Source organism: Marmota flaviventris, chromosome 4, assembly GCF_047511675.1.
Source record: "Marmota flaviventris isolate mMarFla1 chromosome 4, mMarFla1.hap1, whole genome shotgun sequence".
Lineage (NCBI taxonomy): Eukaryota > Metazoa > Chordata > Mammalia > Rodentia > Sciuridae > Marmota > Marmota flaviventris.
In genome coordinates this window covers 144,210,026-144,225,331 of record NC_092501.1, presented here as the reverse complement: position 1 = coordinate 144,225,331, position 15,306 = coordinate 144,210,026, and the positions used below count along the sequence as shown (strand labels likewise).

Below are 15,306 nucleotides of genomic sequence, written 5' to 3'. Positions count from 1 at the left end.
ATCGGTTAAAAGCCAGCCACAAAAACAGTGAGGCCCTAAACAATTCAGTGAGACTAAGTCTCTAAATAAAATAAAAAGGGCTGGGGATGTGGCTCAGTGGTTGAACACCCCCGAGTTCAATCCCCAATACCCACCCCCCAAAAAAGAAAATGAATCCAAATATTCTCTCTTTTAATAATTCATTCTATAAATTTACCTAAGCCCAAATCTTTCTTTTTTAAAATAATCTTTTAAATTTATTTAACAGTGGAATGCATTAAAATTCTTATTCCACATATAGAGCACAATTTGTCACATCTCTGGTTGTATACAAAGTATATTCATGTATACAAAGTATATACATGTACTTTAAATAATAATGTCCATCACATTCCTCCATACTCCCTCCCTACCCCTCCCACCCCACCCTATCTAGAATTCATCTATTCCTTCCAGGTTCCCCCTCCCTACTCCACCATGAATCAGCCTCCTTATATCAGAGGAAACATTCCGCATTTGATTTTTTTGGGATTGGCTAACTTCACTTAGCATTATCTTCTCTAACTCCATCCATATATCTGCAAATGCCATGATTTTATTCTCTTTTATTGCTGAGTAATATTCCATTGTATATATATGCCACATTTTTTTTATCCACTCATCTATTGAAGGGCATCTAGATTGGCCCTACAGTTTAGCTATTTTGAATTGTGCTGTTATACACATTGATGTAGCTGTGTCCATGGAGTATGCTATTTTTAAGTCCTTTGGGTATACACCGAGGAGAGGGATAGCTGGGTCAAATGGTGGTTCCATTCCCAATTTTCCCAGAAATCTCTATATTGCTTTCCATATTTGGCTGCACCAATTTGCAGTCCCACCAGGAATGTATGAGTGTACCTTTTTCCCCACATCCTAGTAAACACTTATTATTGTTTGTATTCATAATAGCTGCCATTCTGATTGGAGTGAGATGGAATCTTAAGAGCAGTTTTGATTTGCATTTCTCTAATTGCTAGAGATGATGAACATTTATTGCTGAGTAACATTCCACTGTGTGTATATATATATACATATATATATATATATATATGTATATATATATATGCCAATATATATTTTGCTGAATTCATTTACTGATATGTTTGTTGATTGATTATATATCCTCTTCTGATAAGTGTCTATTCAAGTCCTTGGTCCGTTTATTATTGGGATATTTGCATTTTTGGTGTTTAGCTTTTTGAGTTCTTTATATACCCTAGAGATTAGTACTCTATCTGATGTGTGAGGGGTAAAGATTTGCTCCCAAGATGTAGGCTCTCTATTCACCACACAGATAGTTTCTTTTGCTGAGAAGAAACTTATTAGACGCAGGGTCTCTGGTTGTATTCCTAAGTTCTATACATTTTGAGTTGAGTTTTGTGCATGGTGAGAGATAGGGGTTTAATTTCATTTTGTTGCGTATGGATTTCCAGTTTTCCCAGCACCATTGGTTGAAGAGGCTATCTTTTCTCCAATGCATATTCTTGGCACCTTTGTCTAATACATGCTAATTATAGTTTTGTGGGTTAGTCTCTGTGTCCTCTATTCTGTACCATTGTTCTACCACTCTCTTTAGTGCCAATATCATGTTGTTTTTGTTACTATTGCTCTGTAGTATAGTTTAAGGTCTGGTATAGTGATGCCACCTGCTTCACTCTTCCTGTTAAGCATTGCTTTAGCTATTCTGGGTCTCTTATTTTTCCAAATGAACTTTATGATTGCTTTTTCTATTTCTATGAGGAATGTCAATGGAATTTTGATTGGAATTGCATTAAATCTGTACAGTACTTTTAGAAGGATGGTCATTTTGATAATATTAATTCTGCCTATCCAAGAGCAAAGTAGATCTTTCCATCTTCTAGGGTCTTTGATTTCTTTTTTTAGGGTTCTGTAATTTTCATTACATAGATCTTTCACCTCTTTTGTTAAATTGATTCCCAAGGGTTTTTTTTTGAGGCTATCATAAATGGGATAGTTTTCCTGTTTCCCTTTATGAGAACTTGTCACTGATATACAGAAATGCCTTTGATTTATGGGTGTTGATTTTATATCCTGCTATTTTGCTGAATTTATTTACTAGTTCCCGAAGTTTTCTGGTGGATCTTTTAGGGTCTTCTAGGTATAGAATCATATCATCAGCAAATAGTGCCAATTTGAGTTCTTCTTTTCCTATGTGTATCCCTTTCATTTCTTTCATCTAATTGTGCTGGCCAGTGTTTCAAGAACTATATTAAATGAAATGGTTTAAGAGGGCAAATCCTTCTATGCCTTTATTTTGGACTATGTGAGATTTCAATGGGTGAAGTACTAGCAACAGTACCACCAAGTAACCACAATGTTAGATCCCTAAGTAGCTTGCAAAACCAAAAATTACAGAAGTCACATTCAACTTTATAAAATCAGTTAATGACAACATGAGTAATTAGCTTAAAAAAAATCAAGAACATCACAATAAACCCAGACTATTAGCACTAAAGTGCTAAAATAACACAACCTGGGAAAGAAAGAAAGAAAAGAAAGGAAGGAAGGAAGGGAGGGAGGGAGGGAGGAGAAAAGAACAGAAGAAGCTATTAAGTCAACAAACATCTAGGGTGAAAAAAAAGTGTAACAAACACAAAAAAGACTTAAAGGATATAAGGCAATAATGACTCTTGAACAATAGAATGCTTAGAAGGAGCAGTAACCTGAGCAAGAACTTAAAACACAATTCCTTAAATACTGACAATTGTATTTGGCAATTATACCTCAACAATAAGAAAATAATAATGAGAGGGAACAATAAGAAAGTAATAAACTACATAGAGAACAAAAATAGTTACAGATTACACTTACATCTTTTTAGCTAAAGGTCACCCCTGTGATGACTTCAAATAAGACAATGATGCAAATAAGCAAGTATGCTTTATTTATCAGGATAAGGATTGGTTTTTATTGAGGGGAAAAAACCCTAGAAGTTGAAAATTGCTTCTTTTCAGTAACAGGCAAAGTTGATTTGAAAGGATAAAAGAAATTGAAATTAAAATGTAAAGGACCAGGTTTTGTAAAGTTTCTAAGCTGCACTCAGAACCTGAAATTCCTGTGGCAGTTAAAACAATTCCCAGAACTGCCCATTAGATGTGTGTCGAAATCTCCCCTGACCACCTAGTTGCTTAACCACCCCCTCCCCGAGACCATGCAGTTCAGCATGTATACACCTTAGGGCTTAAACCAATCAGTTTGAATGTATACCGCTCCTTAGGACTGATCTATCACCCCCGCCCAACCTGTTCCCGCCAGTGAATATACTAATCATGTTTAAGAGTTGTTATTTGATTTTCCCGCGGTGTACAGTGATTTGCTAAGGGAGGCTATGATGTATGAAGAGTCCCTGCCCTCTCCAAAGAATGTATATAAACTCTGCTTAAGTTGTTCTCGGGGCTCTTTGTTCTCTGCTCTTCTGAAGTGAGCTCTGAGCCCCAGCATGCTGGACCCCCAATAAACCCTTTGCTGTTGCATGAGACGGTCTCTTGGTGGTCTTTTCCTCCGACGTTCGCCCGACCTTTTCAGATTAAGTCAAACCCCTTCTGTACTCAGTCATAGAACAGGGAAGGTCCTTGTTCAGTTGGGTTCCCTATGGGAGAGACAGAAGCCTCCTCCAATTTAAAAATGCAAAAAAAAAAATCCCAAATGAGACTAATAATTTTTTTTAAAAAGTGAACTCTTTTTGAAGAAGCATATGCAAATCTAAAAAAATTGTCTAGCATAATCAAAAGACAATATTTTTGGCTTTGGTTACTTATGTCCAGTTTTGAGCCTCTGACATTTTCCAAAGTATTCCAAATTTTTTCACATTCCCTAAATAACCCTGATTACATCAGTTAGAGGAAATTATCAGTGTCACACCCTTAAGTCCATCAAATATTGAATGGTGAAAACATCTGATCCTAATTCCTTACTAGTTCCTAGAAGAACCAAGGCTTCTTCCTTAGGGCCATTAAATCTGAAACCTTCTAAACGTAACATTGCTTCACAGAAAGAGAACGCCCTCCCAAGACATACTTCCTTATGCAAACTTCAAAGTACTAGCTGCTTCCTCCAAGGTATCATCCTTAATCATCCTGCAAATTAATATTTCCATAAAGCAAACTAAACACACACACACACACACACACACACACACACACAATCCTTGCAACCTCAGCAAAGAAAAACCATGGGAAAATATTCGGGGGGGGGGGGGGGGGAATGACTTCTAAAAAGTTATAATGGCTAACTTTTTAAACTAAGATAATCGCATACAAAACATGCTTTAATCTACAAAATCCAAAACTATATAAACATATTTTCCATTCCAAAGAACAGAAAGCTTTTATTCTCTCCTTGATCTTAGGACTTATTTTATTGCTTACTTATGCCTAGAAGGCCTTTTAATTTGAAAGAATTCGAAAGCTCTCTTTTCAAGGATCCCTAAAAATACCAGGCAGACCAATACTTCAAATATTAGCACAAATACTTACAGTTTTAGAGCTTCAAAAAAAAATTACTAGAATAAAAGTACATAGAGTTTGCTGACATCAGAAGTTAACTGCTTCCTCATAGCATAAACAATTTGGCAAAGAACTGTATATTAGAATGAGAACCAAACCAATAGATTGCTGACATCAGAAGTTAACTGCTTCCTCATAGCATAAACAATTTGGCAAAGAACTGTATATTAGAATGAGAACCAAACCAATAGATACCGTCCTTAAAAGGGAATTAAAAAAAAAAAAAAAAAAAAACAGTAGTTCTTTGAACCATAAATTCCTAACATAGCCAAAAAGATTTTTCTTAACCAGATGTAGTGGCACACACCTGTAATCCCAGTGACTCAGGAGGCTGAGGCAGAAGGATTACAAATTCAAGGCCAGCCTCACAACTTAGTGAGACCCTATCTCAATAATATAAAAAATAAAAAGGGCTGGGGATATAGTGAAGTAATAGAGAACCCCTGGGTTCAGGTTCAGTCTCCAGTACTGGGGAGAGGTGTTTCTTTAAAGGATAATCTAAAACTTTGCTTTATCAAACTACCTGAGCATCTAAACCAGAATGATTAAAATACTCATATTTCAATCTTTAAATTGACTGACTACACTTTGTCAAAGATAACTTGTGAGTTGTTTTAGCTCCTACCATCCATGATATCTTAGCATGCCTCCAATCCTTCCCTTAAAAGGACAAGCAATTCTACCAATAATGATTTAAAAAAAAAAAAGGGGGACTTTTACATATATCATCTCACCTGATAATGGGAAAATTATTATTCAATAATTGAACTATGCAATTATAATACTATGTATTATATTACGATATTTTTATATTACACATATTATATAGTTATATAATTACATATATGCTATATATTTTACATATATTACATTATAATAATGTGTATTATTCCATTATTCCATTTCATAAATGACCTACCAAAGAATAATTGGTAAGTGGAATGGGAATCAAAGAAAAACACACACACACACACACACACACACACACACGGCTAAGTTAGGGATAAAAATTCCCAAATTCTCATTTATAAAGAAACAATTGGTGGCCAGGGTTGTGGCTCAGTAGTAGAGCACTTACCTGGCATGTGTGAGGCACTGGGTTTGATTCTCAGTACAACATTTAAATAATTAAAATAAAGGCCCATTGACAACTAAAAAAAAATTAAAAAAAAAAAAAAAAGAAAAGAAACAACTGTATCTCAACCATCAAAGCTGCAACATTTTGGCCAGTAGATATCACAATGGATTTGAGAGTCAAGAAATATGGACCCTATCACTAGTTTATGTAAGGATGGTATTAACCTTGTTATTTCATTTTGTGAAAGTGAGACTAATAATACCTAATTTGGCCAACTCTGAATAGAAAATAATATGTGTAGAGCCCACAAGAATATACACATAAGTCAGCTGTCATTGAGTGGGACTGGTAGAAAGGATCTCTGATCCACCCAGACACCACCTAGCTGCCCAGGGGCCATTCAGGGCACACTAAATGGTAAGCTCCTTAAGACTAGAGCTTATCATAGTCATTTTATATTCTCAGAACCTATATACACCCTGATATAAAGTAGGTCTCCACTAGTACTTCCTTAAATTCCTTACAGAAGAAAGGCACTCACTTCCAAAAAAGGAAAGGAAAAAAACAAACAAACAAAAAACCAACAACAACAACAACAACAAAAAAAACTATTGGCTAAAAATTCATCCCTCTCTATGAAAAATTACAGTCAACTGCTGTCGTTAGGCAGAGGCTTATTAATCACTGAAACAAGTAGCATTAAAATAAAATCAAAGACAACAACACTCCACTGGAAGTTGTGACAACTGAAACCACTGTTTACAAATAGAAAATGCATGTCCCTGCACCTATGAAGCATTTCAATAAGAACATCTGTCCATTTTCACAGAAACAAATGTCTACTTCTTTTAAGGTGGAAATAAATTTTCAGTGGTTGACAGCTTAAGACATATGGATCACTACAAATGGAGAATATAAGCAAATTTATATCTCACTTCTTTAGAGACACAATATATTCTAGAAAAAGCAATGGTTCTTCTTGTACAGAAACAACAGAAAAGCACAATCCAATGAAGTGAAGATTAAAAGGAGATATAGCATCTACTAAAATCATGGTCAACATTAAATATCTTACCCTACATACTATTAAATCTTCTGGATTGTCTTTTGTGAAATCAAAGATCTAATAGTTTTTCCTTCAAAACAAGTTATTTACATAAATTGTCTATTGTACCTCCTTCTAATACAAATTTATATGCATGAGATATTAAGTGAACAAATCTCACATTTTTCCACAAGACTATGTCTTTCTGAGTTTTCAATTTAGCACCCCTTAATTCTTTGTATCTAACACATTTTTCTTCCAACACCTTAAGATGTATATAGTAGACGTTTAAATCACCCTCTTCCAACCCAGAAGACAGGAAGAGAGCAGTTTCTAGACAAGATATCTAAGAGCAGACTAAGGGTCTGTAAACCAACAAGATATTTATTCGAGGGCTGGAGTTGTGGCTCAGTGGTAGAGCACTTGCCTTGCACGCATGAGGCACTGGGTTCAATACTCAGCACTACATAAAAATAAATGAATAAAATAAAGATATTGTGTCCATCTACAACTAAAAAAAAATATTTTTTTTAATGTTTATTCCAGTAAAGGATGGTGGATAGGGGAACAATAGGAATTAAGTCTACTAATAAGTCCACAATAAATACTGGGAAAATCTTAAAGGGAATAAAGTATGAAGCTAACTTAAACATACACATTTTTAGTTCTAATAATGACCAAAAAACTGGTGTGTACACTTAGTATAAAAAAATTAAGGACTGAGTATGTACCTCAGTGGCACAGCGAAAGCTAAAAACATTCACAAAACTCTGGGTTTAACCGCCAGCACAGGGAAAAATCATCATCAAATAAGACTTCTTCTAAAAGCAGTATTCCCAAATTGTCTAAACTTTTTTTTCCCTTCAGGTTGTGGAGGACCCAACTCAGGGCTTTCTTGTACATACTAGGCAAGCACTCTGCCCACTGAGCTAAATCCCCAAACCCTAAACTTTCTTTTTTAAGTACTGGAGATTAAACCCAAGGGTGTTTTACCACTAAGCTACAACCTCAACCCCTTGTTAATTTTATTTTCAGACAGGGTTTTCTAAGTTACCCAAGCTGGCTTCCACCTTGCCAAGGCTGGCCTCAAACTTGGGATCCTTCTGCCTCGGCCGCCCAAGTGTCTAAGATTAAAGGCATATACTACCATTCCTGGGCTCCAAATTGTCTAATTTTTAAAATATGTTTGGGAATGTCATAAATTAGACCAGTTATATTTTGTTCCCAGAAAAATAAAGCAGATATCTTTCTACAAACTATCAAAACATAAAAAGATAATCAATTACACTCTTAGCTTTAATAATTTAATACTTAATTTCAAAATAAGTTAGTGCTTCCTCAGAGGTATATACTAATAAATTAATACTTCTTATAATAAAAATGAAGTGACATAATTATCTTATAAATAAAACAAATTTTGATTTTGGTTAGCATTTGTTGAGCCAGCAATTAACATCAAAAAAAGGAAACAAATCCAAAAAAGGAAACAAATGAATTCAGAAGAGTAATGATAATAAGATCCATGGGCCAACCCTATTAACTACATATTGTTTTATCCCCATTTTACAGACAAGGCAACTGTGGCACTGAAAAGTAACTTGTCCATATTCACAGGGAGGGGAATAAAATATTGAATATCAAAACAGGAAACCAATTCAAATCTTTTTTTTTTCCTTAAGTGGTATTAGCAAAAAAAAAAAAAAAAGGCTGTCAAAACAAGTAAACAGCTATGTGTCTAGTCTTAGTGACTAAAATGATGATATCACCAACCCTCACTAAATGTTTTTAAAGGAAAATACATACATTCACTTTGGATTGTAATTTTCCAAAAATTCAATAACTTTAAAGAAACCGGGAAACTAGGCTTAATACACATTAACTATGTCTAATTCCATGCTCACTTTATATTATCTAAAACATATGAGTTCCCAAAATGAGAACAATATATTAATAATCATTTATAAACTTTCAAGGAATCAAGAACTGAATTTCATATCTAAAACAATAAAAGAACAGTAATTAAAGATTGTCTAGTTCAATCCCTGTATTTCACAAATGAGGAAAAACCAATTCAGTTTTAAAAGATTTTCCCAAATACATCTAAATATCAAAATCTGGACTAGAATTTATTTTTTGGTCCAACTGCTCTTTTTATTATACCATAAGGCAGGATACATAATAAAATACTATATTTAGCCAGGCATGGTGGTGCACACCAGTAATCCCAGCAGCTCAGGAGGCTGAAGCAGGAGGAACAAGAGTTCAAAGCCAGCCTCAGCAACTTAGACAGGCCCTAACCAACTCAGTAAGACCATGTCTCTAAATAAAATATGAAAAAGGGCTGGGGATGTAGCTCAGTGGTTAAGCACCTCTGGGTTCAATCCCAGGTTAAAAAAAAAAAATCTAAGTTTCTGGAATAGGGTTACTGAAAGAAAAAAACAAAAACTAAAACAAAATGAAATTATTTAAATCTAAAAAATTAAAATTTTTGAAAAGGAATTATACAAAGTATACAAATGCTTAAAAAAAATCCATCCTGAGACAGTACAAGGTTCAAGACAGCCAGAATAAATATGGTTTCACAGGCAAGAAGAAAAGGAATATGATCAGTGACAAAAAGTAGACTGGATCTTTAGGGACTTGCTCAAAAGCTTAGAATCAAACAAGTCAATAAGATATGTTGTGATAAAATCTGGCTAAAACTGGAGAACATGGATTTTTTATAGATTTTTTTTTATAATCTTTTCATCTATTATAAAAAGATTAGCCAGAGGTAGGAGAAAGTCAGAAAGTAAGTAAAGCTGGATGATATGAAGACTATGTTTATGCAGACTCCACATAACTGAGTATGACACTGAATACTGTAGTTTTTCAACAATTAAGTTTTAGATCCCAATAGTCTTACCTTTATTTGTGATAAATAAGTGCCTAAAATAGGAAAAAACCCAGTATCTAATATTAAATTTCATTTCTACTAACTATATAACTTTACCCTCTAATAATTATAAACACATGACATGTCAATGACCTAGCTAGCACCCTAGCCCTATGCCTAAGTTGATAATCTTACCATATCATCATTTTATATTATCAAACTCTCCATGCTTATCTTAAAATTGAACAAATTTTAAAATGAACATGACAATCTCTTAAGGAGAAAACAATGTAAAACTGTTTCTAGGGTATAAACTCAATTAAGTGTTTTTAACAAAAAAAGTACACTGAAGGTAATAGGTGATTTTCGCACTGTTTATCCTATTATTTGCTGGATTTTCTGTAATGAGATTTTTTTGGGGTGGGGGGCGAGTGCTGGAGGTTAGACCCAGAGGCGCTTAACCACTGAGCCACATCCCAAGCCCTTTTTAATATTTTATTTAGAGACAGGGCCTCACTGAGTTGCTGAGACTGGCTCTGAACTTGCAGTTCTCCTGCTTCAGCTTTCCGAGCCACTAGGATTACAGCCCTGTGCAACGACACCAGGCTTGTAATGAGAAATTTCAAGGACCCAAAGTGTATTTTAGCCAAAGCTAAAACATCAGAAGGCTTAAATGAAACATTTGCAATACTTTTTCTGAATGTTCTCCTTCCGCTAAGCCTCAGCATACTCAAATGTTCCTTTAACCAATCACTTAAATAACAGAAAACTCCCTATTTTTTTACAGTTTTTTCCCTTCTTAAATTAACATTTACAGGAAAAACAGACAAAAATAGATAAAAAATAGATAAAATTTTATTATTTAATACAATATTCTAACTATAATAACAAGTGACTGCGAACCCCTTCATCTCCATACTCCCCTCCAACTAAACATGAGCATTGTTTCCACCTTTTCTTCTGGAATGATGCTAGACTGCACTGACCACAAAATCTCTTACCTGGCTGACACTCAAGCAATAAGAAAAGGCAAATAGCCAGCTTAATCTGGGACTTCTTCAATAAGCAGTTTAAAGTCACCTATAGGGTACTATGCTAGACACAGGGAAATTCTCTTGTTTTTTGTTTTTTTTTCCTCCAGAAATACAACTTGTCAAACTCACCTAACCTTGTGGCCTGGCCTCATTAACACCACAGTTCCTAATGGTCTATCTCACTGCCTTGTGACAAGGGGTGGGCCAGCTGGTGCCAATCTGACCAACCTCCTATAAGGAATTCTCATACTCAACTACTTCCCCAACAAGTCCTTCCCAACCAGGACTCCAACAACCCAAAGCTGAAGAGACAACCAGAGTCAGAGATATCATCTTATGGAGCTAATATTAAACAGTATCGGTCTCCATGTAATAGCCGTGATGGACAACCCACTGTCAAAGTCTATTCTACTACCTCCTCCTCAATTTCAAACCAGAGCCCCTCTTCAGGTATTCTACCACTTTTCCCATTCTTTCACAATTAAGTATAATACTAAATATTCGGTAGCTACTCTGAACCAGGCCCTGAAGTCTGAAACTACTTAAAAGGTAAAACAAACATTACATGAAACTGAATATATACTACCTCGTAGACATACAAAAGGCTTGTATGTCTATATATGTGAAGAGGTACCTTTACAAATTACACATTACAATCTAAACATAGTCACTTGTTTGGGTCAGGGTATAATAGTAAGTTAAGAAAAATGAGTTTTACTAATTTCACATGTAAGCAGAATACCAGTGATATAGAATAAGACACATCTCAAAAGCACTGGGGGTTGGGGGGCGGGTCTTGGTACTGGAGATTGAACCCAGGGGCGCTCTCCCATGGAGCTTCGTATTTTGAGACAGGGTCTCAAGAAATTGCCCAGATAAATTGCTGGTGTCTAATTTGCAATTCTCCTGAGCATCTTCCCCAATCACTGGGATTACAGGGTGCACCACCACAGCCAGATAGACATTTATTTTTAAGTTACCTTATCCAATTAAGGTATTTATTGTAGACATGCCCTACACCTTATTTTGACAAATGAATAAATTATGTAAACTTTGATTATTTATAGAATTAAATTTCAACTCACCCTAAATGTTTTCACAGCTGCTGACTCTCTGAAAAGTATAATTTTGTTAAGCCCAGCCTCTCTTCTCTATTCCACATGCTGACTCAATCTTACCCCTACTAATCATTCACTTTTGGATGTCAAAAAGTGAAATAAAGGATTTGGAGAACTTTTTTTCTTATATACAAAAGGCAGTGCCCCTGATCAAATTGCAGAAAGAAATGACAGTCCTTTACTTTAAAACCCTAACAATCTAAGAGATAAGAAGCCAGGCATGGTGGCACACGCCTATAGTTCCAGCTACATAGAAGACTGAAGTGAGAAGATCACTTGGGTTCACAAGGTCAAGTCAGGTCTGGGCAACACAGTGAGACCCATCTCAAAATAATAATAATAACAATAATAATAATAACAGGGCTGGGGATGTGGCTCAAGCGGTAGCCCGCTCGCCTGGCATGCGTGCGGCCCGGGTTTGATCCTCAGCACCACATACAAACAAAGATGTTGTATCCGCCGAAAACTAAAAAATAAATATTAAAAAAATTCTCTCCCTTTAAAAAATAATAACAACAACAATAATAATAATAGAAAGAAGCAAAAAAAATCACAAGATTAAGTATGAAATTACAAAAGATACTGTGAAACTACAGAGGCAGATAAATAGAGATAGAATTATTCAGGTAAGACAACCTGATGGAAAAAGACAGGTACAAACTGGCCAGCTAAGGATGGGAAGTGTTCCAAGCCTAGCACAGAGCATCTACAAAGGAACAGAGTAATTATTTTTGCTTTTCTTGACTTTGTAATTCTTAGAAGATGGGATGGCAATTTTCTTTAGAAAATAACACTTCAAATTACCTTGAGATATTTAGCCATATTCTGGAAGTGCATTAGAATTTATTTAAATATGAAAGGATATAACCAATTTTAATAGTACCTTTGGAATGATCTCATTTGACCAGGCACAGACAATTCAGTATTGCCAGTGACAAAATACACATTGCATGCAATTAATTAATGCACCTGAGTGGAAGCCCTAGAAAGAGCTTCAGTCTGACATCCTTGAGATGAGAATCCCACTTATTCAGTGTGTGGCGTTGGCAAATCTCTTGTGCTTCCTTGTTCTAATCTGATTATATTTATTAACATATTTAAATATTGTTTGTCTCCTTCAACTAGAATGTAAACACTAAGAGCAGAAACTGCCTTAACCACCTCTGCATCAGTAGTCTGTGCCATTTTGTGGGAATACTTCATATCTTTGTGTAAGTGAATTAATAGTAAATATCACCACTCCTAAAGCCCTAGACTTTGACAATGAACTATGTCCCATAAAGTCTGTGTAGCCCAGCAATCTGGCAAAATTATCACTGTTAAAAGATTTAATCATTACATCTGTTTCGAAATCAATAAAACTACCATTTCTAAAAATAATTAGCCCAATTCTGAGAAATTATTTTAGTAGAGTCCCCTTAATACCAATGCTTTCCTAAAATGTAAATTGTGAGAAAGAACAATCATCCACATGGGGAAATGGATTCTCAATGATTCATTCTTCTTTAATACTGTAGATTTTAAGCCCACCTGATTTCAGCCATTTTTAATATTGTTCCATAGCATGTCGTAGACAATCAGCTTTTAGCACACTTTTGCGATCTGAATCACCACTCCTTAAATATATAAAATGTACCACCCTCTGATGGAAAACTGCTTGGGGATCTCCTATATGAAACAGGGTGAAGAGAAAATGATTTCGGAAGTCTTAGGAACATAACACCAGGCCCACATTGCAAAGAATAACTTTTTGCTGGTGATGACTCAAATTACAATCCCTACATAAAAGATCTAATGAAAGGAATCTGTCACGTATGGAAAACAGTGATCGTCTGGCCAAGCACAAAAACAAGTTTTAAATCCACCCACACTTTGCTTAATTCGAAACTTTTAAGGAGCATTAATACTTTCCCCCTAAGTCTGTTTAAAAGTCCTAAATAAAACAATACAATCGCCCTTACAGTCAGTCCCTCACACATAGGAGTCTTGGTGTAGTCAAATAAACAAATGACAGGAAAGCTAACGCTGCTTTTCAAGATTAACGTGGATTTCCAATGACAAGACTGCCACCTGGACACAAGTTGGAAATCCGAGAGCTCGTTCCTTTCGGAGAGTAGAAAATAGAGAAAATTTCAACAGCACTAAAAGTTTCCACCTTCTCACACACCCCCTTCCCCCCAGCATGGGGTCGGGGGCTCCGCCTAGCCAGAGGCGCGTGGAGGAAATCTGCACTTGACTTCCGTCCCCTCCCCGGGTAGGAATGAGACCTTTCCTTCCTGCCCACAGACCCCCACACCCGCCAGGGGCAGCTCCCCTTGGGGCGCTCGGCCAGACGGAAATGAAGACACGCAGCTCGGCGTCCCTTCTCCAGCGACCCCGGCCCACGGCCGCGCTCCGACGGGCGCGCACACACCCCGCGCCCCGCAGGCTGGTTCGCCGCGGGAAGGCTCGAGCGGTCTGGCCCGGAGCTCCTAAAGGCCAGAGCCGGCCCCCGCCACGTCCAGCATGGTCTCCCCTCTTGGCCACGCGCGAGCCGCCCCGGCCACCTCCCCTCCCCTCCCCCGCCGCGCGGGCCGCTCATCCCCCGCGCCGCCCGGGGCGCGCAGTCCAACCGCCCCCGCGCTAGGCCCTTCAGGCAGCGCCCCGAGTGTCAAGAACCCGGGTCGTCCGCCGCCGGACCGAGGGCTCCGCGCCACCCGCGCCGCCCTCCCGCCGCACCTACCATGGTACAGATGGAAGCGAATTTGGAGACTGTCATTAGGATTTCCATCCGCCCAGCGCCATCTTCCACCCAATCACAGCTGCGGCGGCGGGCGGGGGAGGAGGGCAGCCGGGCCCCCCGCTCGCACCGCAACCCGCGGGCGGACCCCGAGCCGCCGCGGACCCACGCACAGAGCCTGCTGGGCCTCCGCTGCCGTCGTAGCCGCCGGCGCTCAAGCACTCTCGGCCTCGGCCCTAGCCCCCGCCTGCCGGCTGCCCGCCCCCGGCTCCGCCCCGGCGCAGGGCGCAGCCGCTGCCTCCGGGCCCGCGCCTGCCCGCGAAGCCGCTCGCCGCACACCCCGCCCAGCGCGCCGGGAAGCGGGCTCCGCGGAGGCCCTAAAGCCCGGCAGTTGCGCTGCACGGCAGCACTGCCCAACCCGCCCGTCGGCGCCCGCCTCCGCGGTTCTGTAGCTGCAGCCACAAAACTCCAGCCCCTCCCTGGCCAGCGTACGACCCCGCCCACTGCTCGTCGCCCGCCTCCCAGGCCTGGGTGCGCGAGCGGCGGAACTCTGGCCCGGCCCCACCCCTTTGCGTGTCGGGGGCGGTGCCGAGGATGGGCATTGGCTCACTCCCGCCCGCTGCGCGGTCCTAGAGTCTCCGCTCCCGCAGAGCTCTGGCTGCTGAAGGGGTTTTTGGGGTAGGCGCGTTGTGCTGCTGAGTACCGGTGGCTGCGACTAGGGGAAACCCTGGAAAGGACTGACTTGCAGCACCCTGCCATGAGCTAGGAGACCCTGCTCCCGAAACAAAGAACAGAGACCATGACCTGGATAATTCTGGGTGGGATGAGGGGAAATGTCCCAAACACTTGGTTTCTTTCCTTTTACATAATTTGGGTGAACCATCTGAGTT

General features: G+C 38.7%; 1 protein-coding gene across 2 annotated transcripts in view; it reads right to left on the bottom strand.

Moving 5' to 3' along the window:
• The window catches only part of Usp12 (ubiquitin specific peptidase 12), an 84,878-nt gene extending 70,150 nt beyond the window's left edge, over positions 1-14,728 (bottom strand). The window contains exon 1 of one of the 2 annotated variants that reach the window (XM_027928931.2): positions 14,420-14,728. In XM_027928931.2, the coding sequence (XP_027784732.1) occupies positions 14,420-14,467 (48 nt within the window). In that variant the 5' untranslated portion in view covers positions 14,468-14,728. The remainder of the gene's footprint in view (positions 1-14,419) is intronic. The other variant, XM_071611589.1, reaches the window with a different exon arrangement.
• Positions 14,729-15,306: the final 578 nt, after the last annotated feature.